Source organism: Alosa pseudoharengus, unplaced genomic scaffold, assembly GCF_046254945.1.
Source record: "Alosa pseudoharengus isolate Yale_2024_CS ecotype anadromous, Long Island Sound unplaced genomic scaffold, YU_APseudo_1.1 YU_APseudo_1.1_scf_17, whole genome shotgun sequence".
Classification (NCBI taxonomy): Eukaryota; Metazoa; Chordata; class Actinopteri; order Clupeiformes; family Clupeidae; genus Alosa; species Alosa pseudoharengus.
This window is the reverse complement of record NW_027468640.1, coordinates 30368451-30395316: the sequence shown is the minus strand read 5'-3', so window position 1 is coordinate 30395316 and position 26866 is coordinate 30368451. Positions and strand designations below refer to the sequence as shown.

Sequence of the window (26866 nt, the reverse complement as noted above, 5' to 3'; positions counted from 1 at the left end):
ACATGATGATGAGCACAACATATTAAAGGAAGCTCTCAGACATGCTTACAGTACCTCCCTTCTTTTCTAGAGTGTTCTTTTTTCCTTTCAAACATAACCAAGGCACCAAAATGCCAGTACCTGGATATGCAAATATCCAAATGAGACAACGCCCCAAAAAATGGCCACTAAGCCAGTAACCAACAGCAACCACCACCAGACGTGCCATGGGGCATTCACCTCCTTTATTAGACGTTCTGTGCAACAGCTGCTGGGGTAGTTTATAGGCATCCAGATTGGCACCAGCGTGGCGACTGCAATCCACTATCCCCTTCCCCTCCCCTCCCCACCTCATCCCAGTCCTCGACTGTGCCATGATGTGGACTTGAGCTGACATCATGGCCATGCACACTCCATGATGTTATGCTCAAAATATAGCGCGCTAACCTGCCGCTGTAAAGGTCACCACCACTGCGCCGGCCGTGAGCTTGCATTGCAAAAAACACGCGGCTTGAGCTTCCCGACGGGATGACATCACTCGGCAATAAAACCAGGCGCTCGAGTAAGGCAGCCCTAGTTTTGCCCCGGAGGGACCTGCGGTTAGCAGCAGTATGTAAATCAGACGACCTAAGAGCATACTGCTGCCACGTTGTCATTGGATTACCACGGCGACCAACCGACCGACATACCTCTCTGGCAAAAAACAAAACAAAACAACTTCTTGAATGAATATTAAAGGTGAAACGCCATTCAAAATGCTCGGCCTGTTTGTGAGCCAAGTGAAAGCTAATTTGCATCGGAGTGCTCTGTGGCGAGACTGGGAGAGCAGAAAGGAGACATATGAAGTTGGTTAAGCAACGCTTCTGTTTGCGCTTTTCTTGTCAGATGCTTTTTCCATGTGCGCTTGGAAAGGCAACACAGCTGCTTTTTTTTAAATGAGATGGTATTTTTTTTTCTTTCTGCCTATTTTTTTTCTTTCCTGAGGAAAACACTAGTGCTGAAAGCAGCTTTCAACTCTCTCTCTCTCTCTCTCTCCCTCCCTTTCATTAAAAAAAATTCCACTGCGCGATGCTGGACCGCGCCAATACGCCAGGCACGGGAGGGAGGCTAAAGTCACATGCACCTCGATGAGGTGCTAAGTGGTGTCAGGCTAGCATACAAAGAAAACAGGCTCCATGAGAGCACTGTTGAAGGCTTGCACCAGCACAGACTGTGAAGTTCGGTTTAGTGTGGTTTCTCACAGACTGACTCTACTGTAAGTGGAGAGTGGCTCGTGGAATCTGATCTGGCCCAAATCTGGCCCAGAACTGGTTTTCATCAGGCATAGATCATAATTAGCATTCAGGTGTCATTACACTTAAAATACTTCAATATATCATGAAGAAAAATGCACGGCTAGTCACTTCGAATTTTTTTTTTTTTTTTACAATGTTACGAAAAGTATATTGCCCTCATGAGTATATTTGTAATGAAAACACCTGGCTTTTTGTGGAGCAATGTAGCTTTTTTCCCAAGTTGTCCCACGTTTCCAACCATGGCCAACCGACGGAGGAGCCAGAGCTGATGCTGGTAAATGTAGACGTCTCTCTAAGCTGAGTGACTGCCTGAGAACTCAAAGTTTCTGATCTCAGGAATGCAGTAATCCTCTCTTACGTAGCCTGTGTGTGTGTGTGTGTGTGTGTGTGTGTGTGTGTGTGTGTGTGTGCATGTCCATGTTTGTGTGTGCATCTGTGTGTGTGTGTGTGTGTGTGTGTGTGTGTGTGTGTGTGTAATAAAAAGCACATGACTCCGTGGCGAAGCCTCTCTAACATTTGTTGCTCACGACAGCCCTGGCCTTCTTGTGCTCCTCCTCCATTCGACACGGACGGCAGATTAGCTACACTGACTCAGACCCGACCCGTGCCAGATCACACACGCACACACACACACACACACACACACAAACAAATACACACACACACACACACACACACATCTTAACAGCACCAAAACTCCTGTAGACACACCACATGTGTAGTAAACAATAACTCGTCCCCTGAAGAACAAATGCTTTGGATTTTTGTTGTGTCTGTATTTAGCACAACATTTTCACCTCCAATCATCTCAACAGGGGAAACAGGGGGAGACGGACACCAGCGGGGAATTTCTGGGCTGAAACCGATGGGGGTCACGCTGCACCCATCACTACTGTAGATCACCCCTAGCAACTAAAGAACACACCAAAGCATAATAATAGTTTTGCTTTTGTGCGCAGGCTTATTTTACTTAGTCCTCTGTGTGTGTGCCTCTCCTCTTTTATGTGTCCAGCTAACCCCTCTGGAGCTCGGCTACAAGTCTGCCAAAAACAACCGCACGTTTTTTTTCCCCTTTATTTTTTTCCCTTTTTTTTTGCTGTCCATCTTAAATACTCGGTCACATATGGACTCTTTATGCTGCTCTTCTGGCTAATGGTGTACTGTTTGGGCACCTGGCATATGTTCCGTATCAAGGAGGGTCCTGTCTCCTTCAAATCCCGCACTGTCCATCGATCAAAGAGCTGCCCGGAGGCTTACAGTGACGACCCCGTGTTGGGAAAGCCGATGACATGGGAATAGGAGCTTGGCCAGATCGATGACTGGGAGCAATCATTCACAAACAATACAACACCCCCACACTTATGTGAGTAAACAAGCTCATCCTGGGGATGAGAATGATGGAAGCTTGGCTGGCCACGCAAAACCACATGGACAAGCACGGGCCTCTCTTTGGCATGTCCACCCAGACTGATGGGGGAACAACATGGGGAGCGCCTGAAATCAGACACCAGCACGTCAACAACAATAAGCCCAGACGTGCACACACGCACGCGCACGCACACACACACACACAGAACACTGGAAATCGTGGAACGGGAACAGTTCTCCAACGGAGACGAGGCAGAAGAAGCAATTGCGTGCGGGGCTTGTGGAATGTGTGAGAACCTCAGAGTCGGAGTTGTGCGTGTGTGAGTGTGTGTGCAGATCACATGTTAAACACATGATACTCTTTTACACTCGCCGAGGCTTTCTCATCTCGCAGCCCTTTCGCGTTTGGGACAATCCTAAAGACCACACAATCCCAAAGCCAACGTGGAAAAAAACGGCCCCTCACCCCCTCTTCTCACCCCACATCAATTGCCCCCTTGGCTGTTTAACTTTTAAAACCTTGATTAGCTCCTTGCCCTGAAAAACAAGCCCCACGTTTAGATGAATGAACACTGGGGGCTATTGAGGGGCTTTTGCTGATTTTACATTAAGGGGCACTAAAAAGCAATATCCTAAAACCGCCGGCCTGAACTAGCCCGCTCTGGGTCAGTCTGGAATATAAATCTCATTATCACGAAAGTGTGGATAATATCACACAGAAGCGCCTTCATCTCCCACTCCACCAGGAGGACCGGCACGCCAGGCGTGGAAAAAAAGGAGAGGAAAAAGACTAATGAAATGTGACACGTTTGTCTTTTTCCCTTCGAGCGACAAAACTTTTCTTTGTGCACCCTTTTTTCCGAACTTATCACACATTTAATGGCACCCTTCTCCACCTTCAGTTACGGTTGGCAAGGAGATGCCTGGCGTCACGCAAGCCAAACACCACCATTCTCCACCCACCCACCCTCTCCACCCTCTCCCCCCTGCCCTACCCCACCGTATCCCTCCCACCAGCTCCAATTATCTGTGATGAGATTGGGCGCTCTAAGGTGTATGGGGCTGGGGAGGGGGCTGGGTCTGGGTCTGCCAGACGGACGGCCTGCCTGCCTGCCTGACGGACAGGGGCGGACTCGTCCACGGCTGCCCCGCGTTTACGAGCTCCAGCAGGAGGCTGCAGCAGATTTACGAGCCGGGGCGGGGAGGATGGGCCCACCGCTGTTTGAAGTTAACGTCAATGAGTAATATAAAATACACCTGGAGCTGCACCCAACAAGGGGGGAGGGGGGAAAAGTGTGTGTTTAGGGGGTGGGGGCTTTTATACAGTCTAACATGGCAATGTTCAGTGCAGAGGCCCTAGACCAGTCTTTGTGTGTGTGTGAGTGAGTGAGAGAGAAAGCACGAGAGAGAGAGGAGAGAGAGAGAGTGTGTGTGTGTGTGCGTTTGTGTGTGAGAGAGAGAGAGTGTGAGTGAGTGAGTGCGGTGGAGGCAAGGGGGGGGGTCATTTAGTGTTTCCTTTCAGGGTAGCTTTTATGGCACAACTTCAATCACTTGCACCCCCTCCTCCCTCTCCTCCACTCCCTCCACACACACTCTCACACACATGCACTCCTCCATCTCATTCTCTCTCCTTCCCGCTCCATTGTGCATATCCGACTGGACTGTAATTGGCCCCTTATTTCACGAGACCCCCCCCCCCCACCCCTCCCGTCGGCCCTAGGCCTCGTCTGAAGTGGAGGCACTGGCCGCTCTGAAACGTGTTAACCTTTTTGCTTTTAATAAGACATAATGGATCACTGTTCCAATAAAAGCAGGTCCCACAAGCGGAAGACGGAGAGACACCACCCACAGCCAAGGTCTTCCCTACTCCCCGCTCACTTACCGGCAAAGCGGCCACATCAGACAGTAAAAACACTAAAGCAAACCAGACAGCTACCTCCACAAAAACAGTTTAAAGGGATGTGATATGATTCAGCAAAATTATTCAGATTAGTCATCCATCTTGGAAATACACATACAAGTCAATGGGACTCATGTATATTTTATCACTCTGAAAATGAGTCTACCACATCAATAATCCTAGAGATGAAACTGTGAATTTGAATAGCTGAGCTGGATACAGACTTATTTTTTTTCACAGACTGCAAAGACATTTTCAAGCCCAATAGTACAAATAGTATGAACAAAACAAATTGTACCAGCAACAAGTACTAAAGCGAGACACATCTATTCAATTTAAACCACAAGTAGACCACTTGAAGCTCTTAGGAGCTACTCAGAAAACACAATGACCAAATTGCCTCTACATCAAAAAGCCAAACACAACACCACCGGTGGCATCTTTCAACACAACACACGGCTATAAATAGTATCCACACGGAGAGAGCAGCACGTCCACAGCCAGTCACACGGGGGAGGAGATGCAAAGCAACAGTTCGGACCGAGTTGAGCCTCTGTTGGTGCGGGAGCGTATGTGAGGCGTGAAAGGCTGTCTATATAAAGCACACTCACCTCTTTGAAGTTCACCTTCAGAGAGGGATCCCCTCTCTTCCGCTTGGTGCCCTTTCCATGGCCACGACTGAAGTGAATCCATTTTGTGACCTGGGAGAGGAGAGAGGAGAGGAGAGGAGTGGAGGGGGGGGGGCAGAGGGAGGACAGGAGTAACAGGAGAGGAGAGAGAGAAAGGGTACAAGGAGAGAGGGAGGGAGAGAAAGAGAACAGAGTCTGGTTTATAAATGGTTATAACTAATGAATGACTCTTTCTTTCTTTCTGTCGTTCTTTCAGTATTTCTCCCCCTCGCTCACATGAGAGAGCAACCATAAAAGTTGGAGCCACCCATGCCCAACATCAAGAGCACACGCACCGTAAAGGTAAAGTTTCCAGCACTACTCTCGTGGTCAAACAATCGTTCCAGGCAAACACGAACGCATCGAGAACGGAACACCAAACTCAGACGTCACTGATTTCACATTCCAAGTCACCCATGTCTTTAGGTCTATAAATACACATTTGTGAGTGTGTGTGCGTGTGTCTGTATGTGTGTGTGATGGAGATACCATCTGCATAATTACCTCCTGTTGGACTTCTGTGACCAGCGGCGACTGAAGCCAGGCAGCACTTTCCTCCGTCAGCCACTGAGGCAGGACAGCAAGAGGAGTGGACAAGTAGAGAGAGAGAGAGAATGAGAGAGAGGAAAGGAGGGAGGGTCAGAGAGAGAGAGAGAGAGATCAGTCCTTTGACAGATGGAGAAAGGGAGGAGAGAAAAAAAAGAGGAGTGCTGGACAGCGGTGACTGAGGCTCCTTGACGAAAGAGAGAGTTGCTCGCTCTCTCCTGCTTCCTCTGCACTCCCCTGCTGCGCGCCCCCCCCCCCGCTCCGCTCTTTCTCACGCACACTCTCTCGCTCTTCCTTTCGCTCTCTCTCTCACTCCCTCTCTCTCTCTCTCTTTCGCTCTCTCAAACACACACAAACACACTCTCTCTCTCTCTCTCCTCGAATCCTTCTCTGGCTTTCTACTTCAATTCCCACCTCTCTCTCTCACAGCACTTAACCTTATTAAAGCTCCCATCCAACCTGGCTCTTAACCTCTGAGTCACAACAACAGCCACTTCTTCATAGCAGAGAGACAGACGGAGGGAGTAAAGAATGAGAGAAAGGGACAGAGTAAGAGTAAAGAATGAGAGAGAGAGAGTAAAGAATGAGAAAGGGACAGAGAAAGAGTAAAGAATGAGAGAGAGAGAGAGAGTAAAGAATGAGAGAGAGTTGCTAGAACAGAATGAAAAAGTGAGCGTGTGGAAGAGAAACAGAAAGCAGAGGCTCTGAAAGAGAAAGCAGATGGACAGACTTAAAGAAAACAGGAGGGGAGGAGAGGAGGAGTTCAGATTCCTCTGTCCCGGTAGCCAGATCCTTTAGTCCAGGCGGTAGCAACCTCGCAGCTGTGCTCTGCTGTGCTGTGCTGTGCTGTGCTGTGCTGTGCTGTGCTGTGCTGTGCTGTGCGGTGTCTGGCTCCTCTGACCGGACAGAGAAGGGCAGATCGTGGAGCCCAGTCACACTGTAATCAAACACTGCACACTCCCAGGGAGAGAGCCAGGGGAGGGGTTAGAGTGGGAGAGAGAGAGCGGGAGAGGGAGAGAAAGAGAGAGGGAGAGAAAAAGGAGGGAGAGAGAGAAAGAGGGGGAGAGAGGGACAGAGAGAGAGAGGAAGGGAAAAAGAAAAAGTGGGAGAGCAGTGTACACACACACACTTACATTCTCAAAGGGACAATAGGATCCGTTTGCTGACCGCGACAATCAAACAAGTCCAACTCCGAAGTGACAACTTTCTCGGTGGCGCACCGAAAAAATCCACACGTGCTGCCATTGCTTCTGACAGCTTTCACAGGCACACACTCTCTCTCTCCCACACACACACACACACACTCACTCAGACGTACCTCGTAGCCCCACACTCATCCCGTGATGCTCACAGAGCGCCTGGGCAGAGTATGTAAATCACCCCCCCCCCCCCATAAAAGTGTTTACCCTCAGTCTCGCTGGCTTCCCGAGGCTACCGCAGTCTGTGTTAGTGTTTTTCTTGGGATTTGACTTGCAGCGTGTGTTTCTGCATACTTGAGTTAAGGCGAGATAGAGTGGGGGACACAGGAAGAGAGAGAGAGAGAGCAGGAGAGAGAGAGAGCAGGAGAGAGAGAGTAGGAGAGAGAGAGAGAGTAGGAGAGAGAGAGAGCAGGAGAGAGAGAGAGTAGGAGAGAGAGAGAGTAGGAGAGAGAGTGGAGGGGGGGGTAGAGAGTGGATTCTGCAGGAAGGGGATTCTTATACCGGGTCGTGCGCTCAGGCAGTAAACGGCTATTGTCTGCGCGGGATACCACACATAGCTGTTTTACAGCCTCAGATCGCGCACGCCTCTTTCTCAGCATAGCAAGGCTTTTGTGTTCCCTGAGAGCGTCGGACACAGCCTACGGAGGACTGTCGTTGAATCCTGCACACACACACACACACACACACACACACCACACCACACTCTCTCATGGATTTACACAAATCACATACATTCACTCACTAATATACACTGTCACACACAAACAGCATTCTTTCAAAACTGCAACAGCAGACACTATTACTCTTTCAGAACCCCCTCCCTCTTACTCTCTCACGGACACGCACCCACGCACGCACACACACACACACACAGATGTTTTTTTTTTTATCTCACACTCATCACAGCACCAGACAGCCACATCCACACCCCACACATTCTTACACTTGTCAGAGCACACACGGAAGCACACCAACTTGACAGACTCCCAAGGTACACTTGCTACACACACACACACACACACACAGTGTTACGCCAGTGCACACTCACACTTCTAGACACAGAATCTGACACGGCGCTTTGCCACAGTGACTCTGACTCGGTATTAAGTGGAGACCCACCCCAAATAAACCCACTGACTTATTTCACATGCTGTTCCAAAATAGCCAGGACCAAAAACAAAAAAAATGTTCTCATCTTGTTTGACCTTGGCGCGGTGAGTGTGGCTATTGTTTGTTATTACGAACCAACCATTTCCTGCTCGTGCTTGTTTTGAGGAGCATCCGAGTGTACTTTCACGTGTTAGGAAAAACCGCTGAGATAAGGAAGTTAATGTTTGAGAGCACAGATAAACATGTGCATCACTAATTTACTCGAGAATGGCTTCCAGCAGTTTCTTTACATGCAATGACTTGACGCCAGCAAACATCCTCAGCTCTGAATTTTTTGTCTTTTTTTAAATTGGAAATTGGAAACGGGAAATTATTCCAGCAATTTAACAATTAGTCCCAGCAATTTCAACCATTTCAATCATTTGAATACCACAGACAGACAGACATCTCTTAACATGTGAATGATGTTATTTACAGGAGGGTAGATCCTGCTGTCTAGCGGACATGACATTCCATGTGTAAGACACAAACAATTGCTGTCCCTTCCAATTTAACCCCTCACACTGATTCCACTGACAAGATAGATATGTGACCTTAGACTACAGTACGAACACACAGATTCATAAAGTTCACAAGTTCATAAAGGAGACAACTTCAGAATTCATGTGTGGACCTGACTAACTCTAATCTCCCCTCAGACTCCCAACATACATTTCTCCCAACAAGTACATTTCTATTTTAACAAACAAAACCAACTAGAGCACACTGATTAAAAGTATTTTAAATAGTCTGCCGTCCTGCATCTGTGAAGCCCCTAATTTTGCTGCTTCAATGACGCATGGGGTATCTCGTTTCACATACATTTCTAATTTTAGAAGGGGGGGGGGTATGGAAGAGAAAATGTCTGACTTGAATTTGTACATTTGATTAAATGTTTTTCTCCCAAGTCTCTCGTTACTTGTTGCTCCTCTCTGCTTTGTCTCTGGGGCCCGACTTTGCTTTTTTGCTTTCTCCCATTCAGCGGGCAGACTAAGAGAGGTGGGGCCGTCGGATGGCCAGATTGTAAAAAATATCACCTGAAAGTAAATCTCTTTGTGCCGGACTGTTGAATCCTGCCCTTGAAATACGACACCTGCATCCTATTCACAGCGGAGAAATGCTGAGTCCCTGACCAAATGTAGCTCCATATTTGTCTAATTTATCCCGCTTCTCTGACAAAACGCTTTTGACAGGGAATTTACAGGCCGGCAGTAGTCTGCACAATAGGAAAGTTCTGGAATTTATAAACCTGCACTCTGATACCATCTATAAATCTAAACCATCTTGTGTCTGTATAAATCATGTGTCTGTTCTAGTGCAAAATAAGGTCGTGTTTTGAGGCTGGCCACTGGTGGCTTAAGTACCTCTGTTTCTCCTGCATTCTAAAGTGCTCTTCCCAACAGCTAAAGACCTAATAAATCCCAAACCTCTAGTGGCTCTGAAGTAAGCTTTCTCTCCCATTTCAGTAGAGAAACCGTCACCATCACATTTCCACATCATGATCAACAACATCACAGCAAATATATTTCAGGGCTAATGCCTGGAGATTTATTCCAATATTCTCTAGTATTTCAACTCAATAGCAACATTCGCTAGTATTTCATGTCAGGTTCCTTTGTAGTACAAAGCCATAATTAGTCAAGACTTTAAATATCCACGTGTAAATCACTTCATAGCGGCAAAGTATCCGCTCTTACACTAATTGAGTGCAGGTTGACAATATTTCTAGGGGAAAAATATCTTATTTAAGGTACATTTTTAATACCAAGCCATACCATTTATAGGTCGCAAAAAACACATGTAAATGTCATCTGAAAACTTTTCAAAGGCAGCGGGCTAATGCACGTCAAAGCCTGGCGTCATATTGACACAATTATAAAGGCATTAGGTGGTCGACATACCGCTGGACCAGGGGCCCAGTACCCCCTGCTTTATGACCCCCGTGGCCATGCGCTGCGTTAAGGTGGTGCGCTCACCGCCTATTTGGAGATAAGGCTCTTGGGACGCCATTAGCTGGACATGCATGTGCACATGGCTGAGTTGCTGGTGTGAAAAACACCCTTTTCATTATTTATTTTTTGTTAGGGACTAAGGAACGCTGTAGCAATATTTTTTAAATACTCATTGTAGTAACATAAAACATTTTTTAAATACTTATTGTAGCAACATAAAACATTTTTGAATACACATTGTAAGGACGTGGACAGCTTTTAACACTTGTTCAGCAGTGATGGACTGCCATATCAGGTATGTGCGAACTGTATCATTATATTGCATATTTGATATTAAGTATTTTTCATCCCTACTTTTTTTTAAAAACTTTTCACTTTAATCCCTACCTTTAAAAAAAGAAAAGGTTTGGCATGATCCCAACTGAATTAATTGAATGAATGAACACTTTTAGAATGACTTATTACCTTAGGTATTCCAGGCGCATCGAGCCAGTCTGCATATATGCCCTCCAGGGTGAGGCCACGTCTGGAAAACAATAGTATCGTAATGTCCTAACACTGACATTTCCAGAAACACCTCATCACGAGCCCAGCAAAGCTGAGCACTGATTCACTGACGACAGACACAAGTGTGTGCTTTTGCTTGCTGAACTGAAAAATGTACAATGCATGTGTGTAGAAATGTCCCTGCAATTCCGTCTTCTGTCTTCAAAGGTCTAAAGAACTGACATTTTCACCATGTGCTGCAGGACCTCTTTGAACTGACAGACAAAACGATTGATTGTGCGTGGCATTTCTGGATAATACATATCATTGTGCTTCCCATATGTGTAAAAAGTCTGTATAATTCATATACGTCCATTTCTGTATTGAATATACATACAATAACAGCAGGTGGTCCCTTTCATGTGCAGTACCATAGACAAATACAGATTTAATTTATGACCTCCATTACATGTTGAAGGGCATTATGTCATTTCAGTATGAAACATACACTCAATGTCTCAACCACAGATTTATCATGCAAGTATTGGACACGACAAGTGTGATTCCTATATGTTTTTAAAGGCCTTTTTCTTTGTGGATCTATGGCCTGGCATGGCTTTAGCTTTGTGGGGGACTGCATTCATCTGCTTTGCCTTTAACCATGCAGCTGGCTCTGGTGCTGACTCCTAAAGGAGACCCAGCACAAAGGAAGCCAGGCAGCTCTTGAAAAGGCCGGCTTATAAGCTCTCTTAAGTGTGTTCGTGAGACAGACAGAAGCCGTGTGATGGTTCAGACGCACCTCTTCACGTCTGGAAAGTGGTCCAGGAGCATCCGCAAGAAATCCTGCAAAACAAATGACCTGTCGCTTCACAGGGTGCGTGTACAAGAACATATGCAAATGGTCAAACAACAAAGCGACTCCACCACATCGTGCACATCAAAGGTGCATGTGCGTGCGTGTGTGCTCGTACGTGTCTGTGTGTGTGTGTGTGTGTGTGTTTGTGTGTGTGTATGTATATCTCTTTTACACATGTACGCAGTCTGTGTGTGTGTGCTCTATCTTAAACATACAGCGAAAAGTCAATAGAGAAATCAAACAGCTGTTAGCTGGGTGAAAGGGGAGTATGCATGCATTGGGTGAGCTCACATGGTGCCAGGTGCAAACGGTCGCAGTGCGAGCGCATTAGAAGGACAAACACGTCTTGACACCGGCCATTCACACCACACTAATATGAATTCAATTCAAAGAGCCCACAGCCATCACTCTTCCTGATCACTCTTCCTGCACCATTAAACAATTTCACTCCCACTCTGTGTGCACAATATGATGTATGTCAACCGGCAACATGGTTTATATTCACATTATTTTCCCCCTGTATAACAGCATGCTAATCTAAAATAGATGTAAACAAGTAATTTATCAGACATATATTGTTTTGTATAACATATCTGATGGGTATTTTCTTGACTGATCAGTACCAAGCAGCATGTAAATAAGAGGGCCCAGTGCAATGTGTCAGTTGAGTTGAGGCTTAAGGTGATGATGGAGCAACTTTTTTGAGTAATGTTGCTGGGCAACCACATAACCATTTCCATGAAATGTGATTGCATGCCAACAATTTTCTTACTGATAATTAAAGTTCTTCAGACAAAACAAATAGTTACCCAATATGAATGGGAAGGTGCTAGAACAACAATACTCATTACCCAGTAACATTGCTTAAAAAATTGCCTTGTGTATCCTTAACGGTAGACAGACGCCAGAGATGTGCTAACATTTTATGATGTTATTGTTGTTTATTGCTCTGAGGTCATGTTTTGTTCCGTCTACACTGTGCACAGCGGATGTGTACATTAGTTATGCCTAAAAATAGTGCTGAACGTCTTCAATGGACCCTGACATTAACTTTTATAGTTAATACTCAACCTCACCGTCTCTACCGATGGCACTGCAGGGAATGCATTCTGGGAATGCTTGTGGCCACCATAATTACAAACACACAACCTCCTCTTACCTGAGACAGAACAAGTCGTCCATGGTATGAGCTCACAAACAGCCGAAGGAAGGCGAGGAACTGCTCGTGCCCGGTGAAGCTGGCCAGAAACTTCAACAGGAAATACCCCTAAAGGGGAGAACGGAGAGAACAAGCGGGATTCAATCCATCTGTCCAATCATGATGAATGACCCAGTCTTTGCATTTTGAAGAGGGAGATTATTTTCCTAACGAACAACATTTATAGAATGATTTTAGGACATCGCTGTCCGGCTTTGCCTTGAGGTAATGGACTTGCATGAAGGGCTTCTCTGGGTTAAGGCCATGCTTCACAGTGGACGCCCCAGACTCAGACACTACTCCAGTGCTCTCCTTGTGGGGCCTGTACTTAAAGAGAAGGGGGACACAGATCTTGACTAAGTAAACTTAAAAATATTATTTTTCTGTTTCCATTAGCCTGGTCCCGGCCGCCTAGTATATCCACACATTTTCATATCACTGAGATACGAGTCTGGCTCCTGTCAATGCGTTTCCGTTTCCCTCAGCCACCAGGACGACGGGCCAATCAGCAACGAGAGAGGATGACATTAGTTTTGAAATCGAAAGTGGCTGTGGTAAACGGTAGTAACAATGCCTGCAAACATCCAAAAATTGTAGTCGGAAGAATGTGTACATTTATACAGCAAAGGTAGGTCTACATACATTGTTTCCTGACTGCTGATGAGGTTTATTAGCAGTTTGTAAAGGTTAGGCGAAGTAGGACGTAACAATAGGAATCCCTAATCAATGTGATTGGGTAGGCTGGACCAATGATTTCAAAGTTCACGCAAAGTCTCTGCCCATTACGATGGTAGGGTGGGAGAGCGCTCAGACTCTCTTAATGAAGTGAAATAACGTAAGTGAGTCTGGTGAAACCAGGAGATGTTTCCATCACAGCGCTCCTAACGTCTTGAGACGTAATCACTCCAGTGTAGCCTAGGCTGTGCATTTATCAATTACGCGTGTGTGTGCGCTATGATATGAGATGATATTCAAGGCATTTGCGTGTGTGTGTGCGCTATGATATGAGATGATATTCGAGGGGAAACTCAGGTTTTAGAGAGAGGTTTGAATGTCCTGCCAAGACTGCCCTGGCCAGTCCTTCTCCTGCCCTGAGACAACTGATACGCTCCATTAGCCCAGACCAAACTGGCTCACAGACCTGCGCTAATTAGCCTGTCTGGAGAGCAGGGATGGAACACAGACAAGGTGCTCCACTTTCTCCACCAAAAACGTATGTCATATATTCTGCCTGTCGAACATTAATACAATTCTTGACAAATGCACTGGGTTACATAAAAAATGTGTTGTAAAGACTTCCCCTACATCCCCTATGTTATCAAATTTAGAAAGCAATTATTCATTTTCTGCTTTCGAGAGTAATCATTTCATTTCAGTCATTTGCTTCAATAGATTCATATGACATTATATAGTATTATGTGTTTATGTTCACATTGTTACAATTATGTTGCTGTTGCAGACGGCCAATGAGAGGGGGACCTGAGGATCTGGAGTTCCTGCTCAGAGTTCTGCAGCTCGTCATGGAGACGCCTCCACCTCAACAGAGCCCTCAGATGCAGCTGGTCCTCCTCCTCATGGAGGCTCAGCTGAGGAGGAGACAGAGAGAGAGAGAGAGAGAGAGAGAGAGAGAGAGAGAGCGAGAGAGAGAGAGAGAGAGAGATGATTTAGAGACAGACAGACTAGACCATCATACTGGACAGCATTGCACCATAATGTTTTTTATAGTTGTTGCATTTCATAAAATATATTTTTTATTGGTATTGAGCAATGCTCTCCTCATGATGCTTTTGCATCTACTGTGTGTGTGTTTGTTGTCAATAAGCAGCTGAGAGAGAGAGAGAGAACGACAGGGAGAAACAGAAGGGATGAAGGGAATTATAACACAGGAAGTGGAGAGAGAGAAGAATAGAAAAACAGAGAGAGATCAATAGAAAGCCTGAGTCACGGAGAGAAACATTATGAAGTGCCATAGTCTGCTTAATAGCATTCATCTCCATATACTTGGCAAAACAAGAAAGCTGAACTACAGTGTTTCAGTGGAACTGGCAAAAAATGACTTGTGATTGTGGAGAAGGGCAGAGGGATTGTTGCATTTTGTGCACAACTCATAAAGGCATATTTTAGGCAATATACTTCAGCCAAACCACCAAGTTACTGAGGCATTTTGTCTTTTAAAAAATCCAGTTTAGCATTTCGACTGATGGAACATCTCAAATGCTAAACCCTTATGGCTGTGCTAAACTCAAACTAAACACATATGGTGCAGCACAACTCACATTTGGATATCAAGTAAGAGCACACACATGTAGTAACAAATAATACCATACCATAATACCATTTAGACTCTACATCAAGTACTTTGCCATACGTGGCAGTGGGGTTGTAATACAATCGGTTTGTAATAAGAAATACTGATTGGGAAAACATTTGTAAGTATCTTTTGTGATGCAAAACGCCGTTTGAAGGGTTAAATCTGTAAATAATGGTCAATAACAGTAATGAATATGGCTCTATAAGCTTTCTTAGTGTCAGAGGGAGACACCTGAATGAAAGGTTACCTGTTGCACTTTAGCCCACAGCACATCCTCCAGGAAGGTGGCAAATCCCTCGCTGATCCACTCCTCGGTCCAGTCCCGCGCCCCGATGACCAGGCCAAACCAGGCGTGGGCGATCTCGTGACACAGGCGAGCCCCGCACAGGTGCGCTGGGCCCATGAGCACGCTCTGGGACAGGAACACTATATGAGGGCTGTGAAGACAGACAGGCATATCAGATTACACATGCAAAGTAAACAAAATGCCTGGCCACCATCAGAGCTGCATAACCCCATGTTCTAAGCTTCCACTGTGTCACCTCAGGGAAATTTGCCATAAATGAAGTAAGCCCAGTCCTGGAGTGAAAAAAAGCTTTTGGTCTGGGACTAGGCTTAATCCATGTACCAGAAAGAAGCTGAAAGTGTTCACTGACATGCAAATAGTCTAAAGGAATATGATGTGAATTCAGATGTGAATAAGGTTGATAAAACACTGCACACAACAGACAGTAGTAGCGCAAGACACAAGAGAATCCATCACGCAGACAGAACTTAAGCAAATGTTTTGACTGCCCTTGTGTAATGATGGATAGGGAAGATACCAGTGGCTAGACAGTGTGTGTGTGTGTGTGTGTGTGTGTGTGTGTGTGTGTGTGTGTGTGTGTGTGTGTGTGTGTGTGTGTGTGTGTGTGTGTGTGTGTGTGTGTGTGTGTGTGTGTGTGTGTGTGTGTGTGTGTGTGTGTGTGTGTGTGTGTGTGTGTGTGTGTGTGTGTGTGATATTAGGCCACATGAGGCGACTGGTGGAGTCACACCCTTCACAGTGAATTCCTTCGGCATGTGCTAACGGCATTAAATAAGCAGCCCGGCTCTTCAATCGCACGACAGCCCTGTCTGTTACCTTCCCCCGGGGGTCGCTCGGAAAGAATGACACCCAGGGCTAATGTCAGACAGTTGTTTGGCCCCAAATGATGTCTGAGCTCAAAAGAACGGCGGAACATTCCGAAACATCAGTACTATTACCGAGCATGTTACTTAACATGACCTCACCGATGAAAGCATCAGTTGGATCAGGTCCCAGAGAACAGCTGACTACTGAGTGGAGTCTGGCCCCAGACTTGAGCCAGCTCTGGGCCACGTCTGAACCGGAGGCCGCTCTCTAGAGTGAGCGGCTGGCTTTTGTGGAAAGAAACGACAGGAGCAAAAGCAAAGTGCTCTGGCGGGGCGAGAGCGAGCACTGGGGGGTGGAGGGAGGTTGTGCGAGGGAGGGAAAACCACAGGCGTGCAGCGCTGAGTACCTCGGCTGACCTCTCCCCGACTGGCCTGGCGTGTCGCCGCTCTAATCGCACGGGCCCAGATAAAGTCAAGCAAAGGGGGAGGAAAACCAACACCCGCTGCCTTTGTGTCCACACAGTCCCTTTCGAATACCTTGATGCTTTTAGAAAGTGTGAAATGGACCTACGCACTTCCAACTGATAAGATGTTTCGGCCCGTTGGCATTGTGCACGCCTATGGTATGAATGCAAACAAGATCTCACAGGGATTATGTTGCTCTGCATCACTTAAAGCATAATCACTTAATTTATGAATACACCCTGTGAAGAAAAAACAAAAATGTGCCGAGACACACCTGAAAACCTGTTCAGGTGCCTATGGTATGGGGATTTGAGTAAGTGGAAAGTTACAGAGTAGACAGTTAAATTTTCGGTTCAGTTCAGTTCAGTTCCAATTCAATCCACTTTATTTATATAGCACAATTTAAACAAACACAAGGTTTCCAAAGAGCTGTACAACACAACAATAAAAGGACACAGTAGGATAAAAGTAATAAAATAAAATAAAACAACATAAAATTTAATAAGTCATCATAAAATGATGATCATAAAATCAAATAAATAAATAAAGTGCACTGCCCACACAATCCATTTAAAACACATCAATCACGCTACCTGGTGTTAAAAGCCAGAGAAAAAAGATGGGTTTTAAGCAGAGATTTAAAATGAGACAGTGAGGAGGCTTATCTGATGTGGAGTGGCAATATATTCCATAGTTTTGGAGCTGACAGTAATTATGGCAAACACAAATAAGACAAAAAAAGCTGAGACAAAAACACAATAATAGGGCCAATACATCATGATTAAGGCTCTTTCATGTGCTACATTCACCTGCATACACTTATTCACATCTGGAGTCTTATTCACTAAGCCAGTACTCAGTGAGGCTGTATATCATTAACATTATGAACCAAAGGACTCCAACGCTGTCATTACAGCAGGCGCATGATGTGGGGATGCTGAGTGAGTCACATAAGGTCAATAGTGCTTTGTAGAGGTTAGCATCTGGCTCTAAGTGGTCACTTCCTAGCAACCTTCTAGCAACAGTGGTGGCTAGAGAGTTAAGTGTGCTGTCTGTCATATACAGTGTAAGGCTACAGAGCATAGAGATCAGCAAATAAGCAAACACTGCCTTTATCAACTCTCTGTGCATCGGTGCTTCGTCATCCAATATGATACATAAAAAATATTATCACAGTGTTTCCCATATCTACTGACTTACTTGTGGTGGCCCACCATAATATCAACTTTGACCACCACACAATGATTTGCCATGTTGTACTATTTAAATTGGATGAGATCCTTTCATTGTAGAGCTATGGGCACCTTTGCGAAGCCTCTCCTTGTCTCTCTCTTTCTCTCTCTCAACAAACCTGCCTCTCCTCTGCATGCACGTTTAAAGAAAAAATTGTCAATTGTGCAAGGATTGTTGTTGGCATAGATAGAAGATGACTGGTTAAATCGTGATTAAATCAGTTTAGCATCATAAAAATGCTGCGCAAAACTGTTGCAACCCCCACCGCCACCTACCACCACAAATAGCATTGAATTCTGTGGGAAACACAGATCAAATGACCCTTCTAAAACCACCACTGTTCATTGTGTTCTGTTGTAAATGTATCTAGTCTGTGCTTTAAGCTTGTAGTTAATTCCAAATGTTGATTGCTTCTCCCCAAATTTCACAGAATTTTCTAGATGATTGCACATTATAGAACAGGAACTTCAGTATAATATTTCAGTCTAAGTTGTAGCGCAATATGTTTTCAATTGATCAGACTGCCAGCATGAGTTCAGCCCCATGATGGATGATGATGACTATAATTGTGTTACCTTTCTCCTTCTGATGGCCTCCACTCTCCCTTCCCTCTCGTCCTCTACACACACACTCACACACACACTCACACACACACTTCAGACTTCAGTACCTCACTGTCCAGATCTCCCACTCTCTCTTCCTTGAACACTCACACACACTCTTCCTATTTCTCTCTCTCTCTCTCTCTCTCATACACACACACACACACACACACACACACACACACACACACACACGCCAACTCCTTTCAGTAGCTCGGTGTCTAGATTTCCCCTTCCTCTAAAAACAAATGAAATTTTCGATGATGGGGATCCGATGAGGATCCATGTCTCATCCCAGGGTCAGCTGAAGAATTCCTCTGTGCTCAGCTGCCGGTCAGGACACAAGTCTAGAGAGAACTCCAAAGATTCCAGACAACCCCCTCCTGGCTCATTCATCTCCAATGGTGCCAACCAGGTGCTTTTAAAGGGGTCAGAGAAGACACATATGCACCCCGACACACACACACATACACACACACACAAACACACACACAGAGAGAGAGAGAGAGAAGTGATTTTAAAGGGTCAGAGAATACACATGCATGCAGACACACAGACACACACACACACACACAAACACACACACACACACACACACACACACACACAGAGAGAAGAAAGAGAGCATAAGACAGCCAAATGTTTAAAATTAGACCGTTGGCCATGTCTGCGCGGCTGAATAGGCCGTCCCTTGTGGCGCTGTGCTGCGTTGGCTCCAGACTCTCCAGCGCTGCAGAGAGCAGCCAAGGGGGACCCGCCTGCGAGTGTTGCTCTGTGGGACGAGGAATCCATCAGGCCCGTGACAATCCAAATCACCCCACCGCCGGCCGCCCGACCAGCCCGAACAAGCACGGCTTTCAGAGTCCCGCTCCCTCAGCTGTCCAAACTGTGCCGCCGGCGCGATCTGCTCGGGGCTACACAGCAGGCCGACGCGTGACGAGGCACTGACACGACAGACAGACATGACACCGCGGTTTCCAAACACCAGGGGAGTGAACAATTTCACCCCTGACTAAAACTGAGGTGGGGTGTGAGAAAACCTCTGGGAGACACCAGGTGTGTGTGTGTGTGTGTGTGTGTGTGTGTGTGTGTGTGTGTGTGTGTGTGTGTGTGTGTGTGTGTGTGCCTTGTGGCCTCCATGAATCAGGCAACAGGATAACTAGGCTATAGGCAACAAGCCACATAATTAGTTCACTCCTTCAGGGGCAAGAACCTTTCAAGAGGCTTGAAGATCACTGAGGGAGTGAAAAACTCAACAACTCATCAACTCTGAGTTACTCACCCTCCCCTCTAGTGTCTTTTAAGCGTGGGAACCCAAACTCTTCACATCCCATAATCAAAGTCACATACATAAGACCTTAATTTACGACCCAAAATCCGAAACCCTGGTTCTGGATTTCACTATTCACTGGGTTTGCCACTAAGTGAGCCTCAACAAATGAGCAATCAGTGAGAGCAGAGAGCCTCTGTTGTTGCTGCTGCAGTCTCTGGCATGCAATGGCCCAGGAATGGAGTGGTATGATCCGAGAATGGAGTGGTATGACCCGAGAATGGAGTGGTATGACCCGGGCCTGACGGGAAGTAAATATAAAATACGGAGGCCTCACTTGCAGATGCAGCAGCAGCCAGACGTGGGTTTGGCACCGGAGGAGGGACGCAATTGCAGCAACGATTAACCCAAAATGGACAAATGTAGGCCCATAGATTTCATTGCCACGGGGGAACGTTTTTTTTCCATTGCGCCAGAGGCCTTTTGTTCAGGGTGGAGTGAGATCATGAAGTGGGGAAATAAGCAACTCATAACAATTGGAAAATGGCATGCAGTACTACTTTCAACCCCAGAAGAGGTTTACAACTAGGATATGTAACATGTACTTGAATAATTAGGATATGTAACCTGTACTGTAACCTGACGCCTATGGCTGGATCAGTAGGATAAACATCTACTGGTTGGTCACCAGCAGGGCAGGGAACATGTTATTAGTGTCAGGCAATGAATGCACATTTCTGTCACCAATGTCACAGTTTGACACCCAGTGTTGTCAAATCATGACTTGCATTGGGGCCTCAGCTCTCTCACTGCTTAATATCCAGTAGGACCTGACAGGGCCACACTAACCATGGCATGTTGGGCATGCTCTGTCGTCAGCACCCAGTTTGTTTAGACATTTATGATCTCTCAGCACCTTCTCCATGACAAGGTCCACATCTACAGCTTTGACAACTTGTTGAATGACTCTAATGCGACTCGCCCTTCACATATTCTAGGATACGGAGGATTACCTGTGGAAGAATAGGCATACTGTAGATTCCGCAGGTTCTTATGATCAGTCACACACTATGACAACACAGGCACTACATATTCCATGAGCAGCAACTTTGGAAAGCACTGCAAAAGGAGTATACAAACTAGAGTTCACCCAGCAGTCATACATGACGTGCAAGTGACAGTGAGTAGTCCTTCACTAGAACTACAGTAAGCCTGAGTAACCAAAAGAACCTCCCCAACTGTGCTTTTAAAAGCCACAAAAACAACAGATAGATGCTGTCATGTAGTTCTGACAATGTTAAAATAATATCAGCCTACTCCACAGAAACCCCCCAAACTGCCTGTTTTTGGTGAAGCCACTGAAGTTATTTTAGACAAAAGACTACACCAACAGAGCCCTCCACCCCTCCCTTCCTTTCTTTCTCTCTCTTTTTCTTTCTTTCGTTTTTTTTAAACCGCTGACTTCAGATATCTGGCATTCCTGGCTTGCTCTCGATCAGCCTTTAGACCTTTCCCTTAGCAGAGGCGCAGGAGGCCCCAGTGTTAAATGCCAGTCCATTTTAGGGCAGATCACATGGACAAGAACATCAGAGCCTGAAAATAAATATCCAGGAAATAGACGCCGCGCCTTTCGGCCAGTGGAGGAGCTTAGCATCAGAGGCAACGGTCAAAATCCAGCCAACGTCAGACAGGACTGGTATTTAAGCAACATATGGCCCGGGCTATCTATACAACCTGTACACTGTGTGTGTGTGTGTATGTGTGTGTGTGTGTGTGTACACATGTATACATTTATACATATAAGTGTCTGTAAGGTAAATCTGTATCAGTTTCTATAAAAGTAACTACTTCCTGACTTTTTGTGCTTTTGAATTTTTCACATATTTTACTCCTTCAGTGGACAGTGATGGCAGATTCCACAAAGATAGTGTTGACTGCTAAGTCCTGCCGTGCTGTGCCGGAGAACTGCTTAAACAGAGGCACTGACCCGAACGCTTGCCCCTCGGGGATGCTAACCTGTGGGACAGGGCACACAAGAGAAGGAGAGGGGCCCTGCTCACGAGGCAGGAATGCGCTGTCATAACACACGGCCCCAAGGCCTCACTCATAGCTACACTGGCTGAACTGAGGGGGGAGAGCTGCTGCTGGTGCTGCTGGTGGTGCTGCTGCTGCTGGTGCTGGTGGTATTGGACTTGCACTTGTGGGTGGGAGTGGGGGAGTGGGAGGGGATGTTGTCTTGGAAAAGAGATTTGAGAGTGATAGGGGAGGGAGGGAGGGAGAGAGAGAGAGAGAAGGAACAAACTGAATGTGATAGGAGAGTGAGAGAGAGAGAGAGAGAGAGAGAGAGAGAGAGGGAGAGGGAGAGAGACAGACCACAGGGGAACACAGTGAGAGCAACAACACATGAATCATGCCCATGGATTTCGGCTTATGTGTGACGGTGCAAAAAGTGAAGAGGAAGACAAACAAATCTCGGAAGATTTTCAGGAAGCAAACATGGCCGGCCGCGCCAAGTTGATTAGCAGCTGTCCGTTTCCTTGCGTCACGGGGACCAAAGCGCCAAGGTGTTCTGCCGCACTCCGCGAGAGCCACTTGGCAATCACAGCAGAGAAAGAAAGGGAGGAAATCCTCCAAAGGGAGAAGAGAGAGACAGACACACACACGCACACACACACACACACACACACACACACACACACATACTCACACACGCACACACACACTCACACACACACACGCACATCTACACACACACATATTCACACACATCTACACACACACATACACACAAACATATGTCAATCAATGCACACGCACACACAAACACACACACACTCTCTCAAATGTACACAAATGCATGCATGATTTTGAATTTGAGATTCTTTCCTCATTAATGTGTTGTGTTGTATTGTGTTGAATGTCATTCTTTCATCTAAACAATGTTTCATTGCTATGCCAATAAAGCACTGAATCAAGAGAGCGAAGTGACAGAGAGAAGGGAGAGAGAGAGAGAGAGAGAGAGAGAGAGAGAGGGAAAGAAAAGGAGGGCTATTTAAACTGTGTTATCTCAGTCTCCATTTTGGCTCTGGTCGGCCCAGCGTGCATTCCACACACTTCCCATCCGTCTCCCCCCATCCCACCCGACTCCACCAGCCGGCCTGAGGCGGTCTCTCTCTTCCCCTTATGGTCATTTAGAGCTCCAGACGCAGAGCCCATCACAGAGGGCACGTCACCCTCCGGCTCTCCGATTCTGAGGCTGATGGAGAAACATTAGCTGCCCTCTCAAGAGGATAGAGCGGTCAAAGAGGGCTGGAAAACACGGGGGGTGGGGAGGGGTAGGGGGCTTCTGGGAGGTCAGGGGCAGGCTAGATTGATTGTGAAAAATTTTGAGAGATCAACATCGAGAGATATGACAAATAAGAATGAAGCTGAAGAATGAAGACAGACAGACAAAGAGAAAAGAGTCAAGCAGACAGACAGAAAGACAGGCAAACAGACAGACAGACAGACAGAAAGAAAAAAGAAAGAAAGAAAGAAAGAAAAACATGGGATGACAACTTTTATCAGGAAGACAGCCCTGACTTATACACTCACAATTCTGGTGCTAAGCCTTTCATCGTTCTGTGTGGGAATTTATAATTTCATAATTTCAGCAAATGTGGCCAGATTAGATCAGAATGAGAAGTAATCTGTAACATGAAGCCATACAAATATCCCATTTAAAAATGCATCAGAGTGCTTCATGAGCGCCAGACTAGCAGCTCCCCTCCTAATGGGGGCGTCGGAGCAGGCCGCACTGAACTATTATCGGACATTATTTTCCCATGAATAATACATCTCCCAAGCCTGTGAGAAAGAATGAGCGTCTAAAAATGGCCTTCGAAATGGGTACCAGCGTTTTCATCAGGGGCTCAAAAACCACAGCCTCCTCCGATATTCTCAGATAAATGTCGGCGAATGTGGGTTCATTCCGTGCAACTGTCTGAAGATGGAGAGAGAGAGAGAGAGAGAGAGAGAGGAGAGGAGAGCGGCTACGTCTTGGAGTAATGAAACTTGTTCGGCCTCTTTCTCGCTCGCTTGTCGAAGGCACAAATTGAGCGTCTTCAAAGTGAAAGGAAATGCTGTGCCCTTCCTGTAAGGGCTAAATTTGAGCCGTGTGACGTGGGCAAGAGATGGAGATAGCGCCAGCACAGAAACGGTCGGAGCTAAAAAATCATAAACACTCCACCCACAACAAGACCCGTTTATGAGTGTGCAAGATGACTGAATAACATGTCTGCCTTGCTCCTTACGGAACGTACCAGAATAGCATACAGAAGAGGGGGAAATGTATGCTACGTTCCCAAAAGGTCGGCATTTCGAGTAAATGTCAAGTACACCGCATGCAATGCTCTAAGTTTGCAGCAATTTTCCAACCATCCAGGAAACTGCTGAAAATAAATTGATCTTTATACAGTGACTGACAACAGTAGCACAAAAAAATATCATATCATATCATATCATTGGAGATGATAAATGATGGACTGAAACACTGAATCTCATCTCTGGTTAGTCTGATAAAACGCTCAATTCAGAAAGTTGGTACGCTGTTATTTCCCAGCACGGCAAGTGCTGCACTATGCTGCACTCAGCCACTAACCATACGCGGATTAAATCGGGCGCTGCCTCCAGTCTGGCCTTAGTTGACTCCTGTGTCCCCAGTGGCAGCTTCACCCCAAAACCACCCCCGTCCTCCCCCACCCTGGTGGACGGCCCACAGCCCCCATCACTCTGTTCCCTCCAATCCCGCACCTTAAATGAAGCGCTATGATATAAAAGCAGGGCCTTGGCTTGGCTCCAGGAACCTGGGCCAGCATAGTTACCAATTTTCAGATTAAAATCACTCCCTGGCCTCTGAAGTCTTTCCAGGAGTTAATGGCTTTTGTTGCTGGGAATAATCCGCACATCCTCTCCCACATCCTGGGGGATCGGCTCTCCAGACGCCCACCCTCGCCCCCTAACCCCCCACGCGGAAATGCGCACATAGTACACACACACAAACACTCTCTTTAACACACACACGCGCACACACACACGCACACACAAACACACACACACACTCTCTTAAACGCACGCACGCACGTACACACACACACACACACACACACACGCACACACACACACACACACACACACACACACACACACACACACACACACACACACACACACACACACACACACACACACACACACACAAACTCTCTCTCTCACATACAAACGCATGTTGCTGCAAGAAACTGGCCAAGAAATTGATGGTGAGGACATATAGGGGTATGACCGCAACACTGAAGATCTTGGCAAGAGAGACATAGTTCAAAAGAATACTTTAGGCAAAATGCAGGCAACTCGGCCCACAATTAATGTCTGATGGTCGAATAACAGTGGGCTAATGAATATTTTATATGCTTGCTTGATGATAGCGTGCAACACAAACATTAATCATCATGTTTAATAGATAAAAATGTGTCTTTCAGACTGATGGAAAATGACCTGCTGTATTATTAAACTTGTATCAAATTGCCATTACTCTGTTATGAATTTTCGCTGCAAAATTAATGAAAAATACAATCTCTCCATCAGAAACAAACAAGGCAAACTAATCACACCCTGCAAAAATAAGAGAAAATTAGTTTTGAAATTCAATTCTGACTGTTCCTTCAATGTAAAATACAAAATGATGGAACCAAAGAATATTCCACACAGGCACTGACTCCCAGAAATGTAACCCACCTTGCTCAGGAAAAGGAAAGCAACCAGCAAAGCTGTCAAACACACAGGGGACATAAATTATGCAGTGGCTTTGCGGGTCAAGAAATAGATTCGGTTTGTGCTTGGACAGGAATCCACCAGAATGTAATCAGAGGGGAAACAAATCCAGGAAAAAACAGCACAGTTTACCTAAATTTAGCCTCCATGACATTACGAATGAACCGAGCAAAAATAAAATAAGATTGCCAGAGGAAGAATATAAACAGAACCACACAGCAGATAAAGCCGAATTTAGGCCACTTCACAGAAGAAAAAAGATAAAACTTGATGACTCACCTCGCCATTCCCAGACTGGAGAACCCTGAGGGGACAATCAGGACGTCCAGGTGAGAGAAAGGGTGGACGCCCAGCACAGCGTGGGCGGCAGCCAGACAGGCGGGCAGGTGAGGCACCACCACAGCTTCCACCTGCGGCAGGAGGCAGGTAGGAGAGAAGACGCGGTGGGGGATGATGGCCTCCCGCCAGGCTTCGGTCAGGGTGAAGCGGCACGGGTAGTCCACGTGAGAGCACATGCTCTGGGCCGGGCCATCAGCAGCGCCCTGGAACTCCTGGTTGGAACCGTGGCACGGCTTCTCCACGCTACTGCAACCCGAGGTGCTCACACCTGGTGTACTGCTATGGAAAGTGTATACTGATTGCATTGTTTGCAAATATATATGAAGAATATCATGAAGTATTCTTGAAACACACTTTCTTGATCCAGTGTTCAGCTTAAACGTCTTCTGAATGTACAACAATGACACCTTTCTGAGTGTCTAATTCTGTGCAATTGTGCACAGATGCATGTAGTAACCTGGATGACATTTCTCCAATAAAACAGATGATAACATAGTTATCAAAGTAATCAAAACATAGTAACTTATGTAGTACTGTATTCCAGCTTAATTTCAGTTCCATTTACCTTATTTTATGTGCTCATTTTTTTTTTAAATATACTAATGATCTACCTCCCCAGACATCAAACCTAAAAGTGTGAAGCGTTAAGACACCACAGCCTCTACCTGTTGCTCGACTCAGTGAGGTCTGGCACACCAGTGCCAGATTTTGCTTGGGCTTCGTGCCACTGTCCCACTGCCAAGGTAAAAGTGGAGGCAGGCATTGGCATGGTAACATAATAGGCCCAACGTGACAATCCTTGGAAAGAAGAATTAGGACCTTAAAAACTTGGTTTCGACAGCAATGAGACAACACAGGCTTCTCTCTGCAGCCAGAGAGAAAAAGGACACAGATTCAACAGTAAGGGGATTCATAAAAAAAGGAACCTATTCATATAAAAAGTTTCATTACCGGACTCCTTTTGGACAGGAAGCGCCTGGTTCTCCCCACTGAGCAGAACTGTGTATTCACCGGGGGCCACAACAGTGGCCTGCCACGTTGACATGGCAACAGGTGGTTCCTGGCATGGGAAGAGGGCCCTGTTGTTGATGGGAGAGCCCATGGTGTACACGCAGCACCTGAGGGGGTGAGC

The 26866-nt window shown here is 46.1% G+C and overlaps 1 protein-coding gene across 2 annotated transcripts in view; it reads right to left on the bottom strand.

Moving 5' to 3' along the window:
• Positions 1 to 26866, bottom strand: part of aopep (aminopeptidase O (putative)) — a 53849-nt gene that overhangs the window by 25014 nt on the left and 1969 nt on the right. Inside the window, exons 2-12 of one of the 2 annotated variants that reach the window (XM_076289278.1) lie at positions 26686 to 26852; positions 26400 to 26532; positions 25675 to 26013; positions 15155 to 15344; positions 14076 to 14182; positions 12816 to 12918; positions 12558 to 12665; positions 11342 to 11385; positions 10522 to 10582; positions 5715 to 5777; positions 5154 to 5243 (exon numbers count right to left, since the gene is read on the bottom strand). In XM_076289278.1, the coding sequence (XP_076145393.1) occupies positions 5154 to 5243; positions 5715 to 5777; positions 10522 to 10582; positions 11342 to 11385; positions 12558 to 12665; positions 12816 to 12918; positions 14076 to 14182; positions 15155 to 15344; positions 25675 to 26013; positions 26400 to 26532; positions 26686 to 26852 (1405 nt within the window). The remainder of the gene's footprint in view (positions 1 to 5153; positions 5244 to 5714; positions 5778 to 10521; positions 10583 to 11341; positions 11386 to 12557; positions 12666 to 12815; positions 12919 to 14075; positions 14183 to 15154; positions 15345 to 25674; positions 26014 to 26399; positions 26533 to 26685; positions 26853 to 26866) is intronic. The other variant, XM_076289279.1, reaches the window with a different exon arrangement.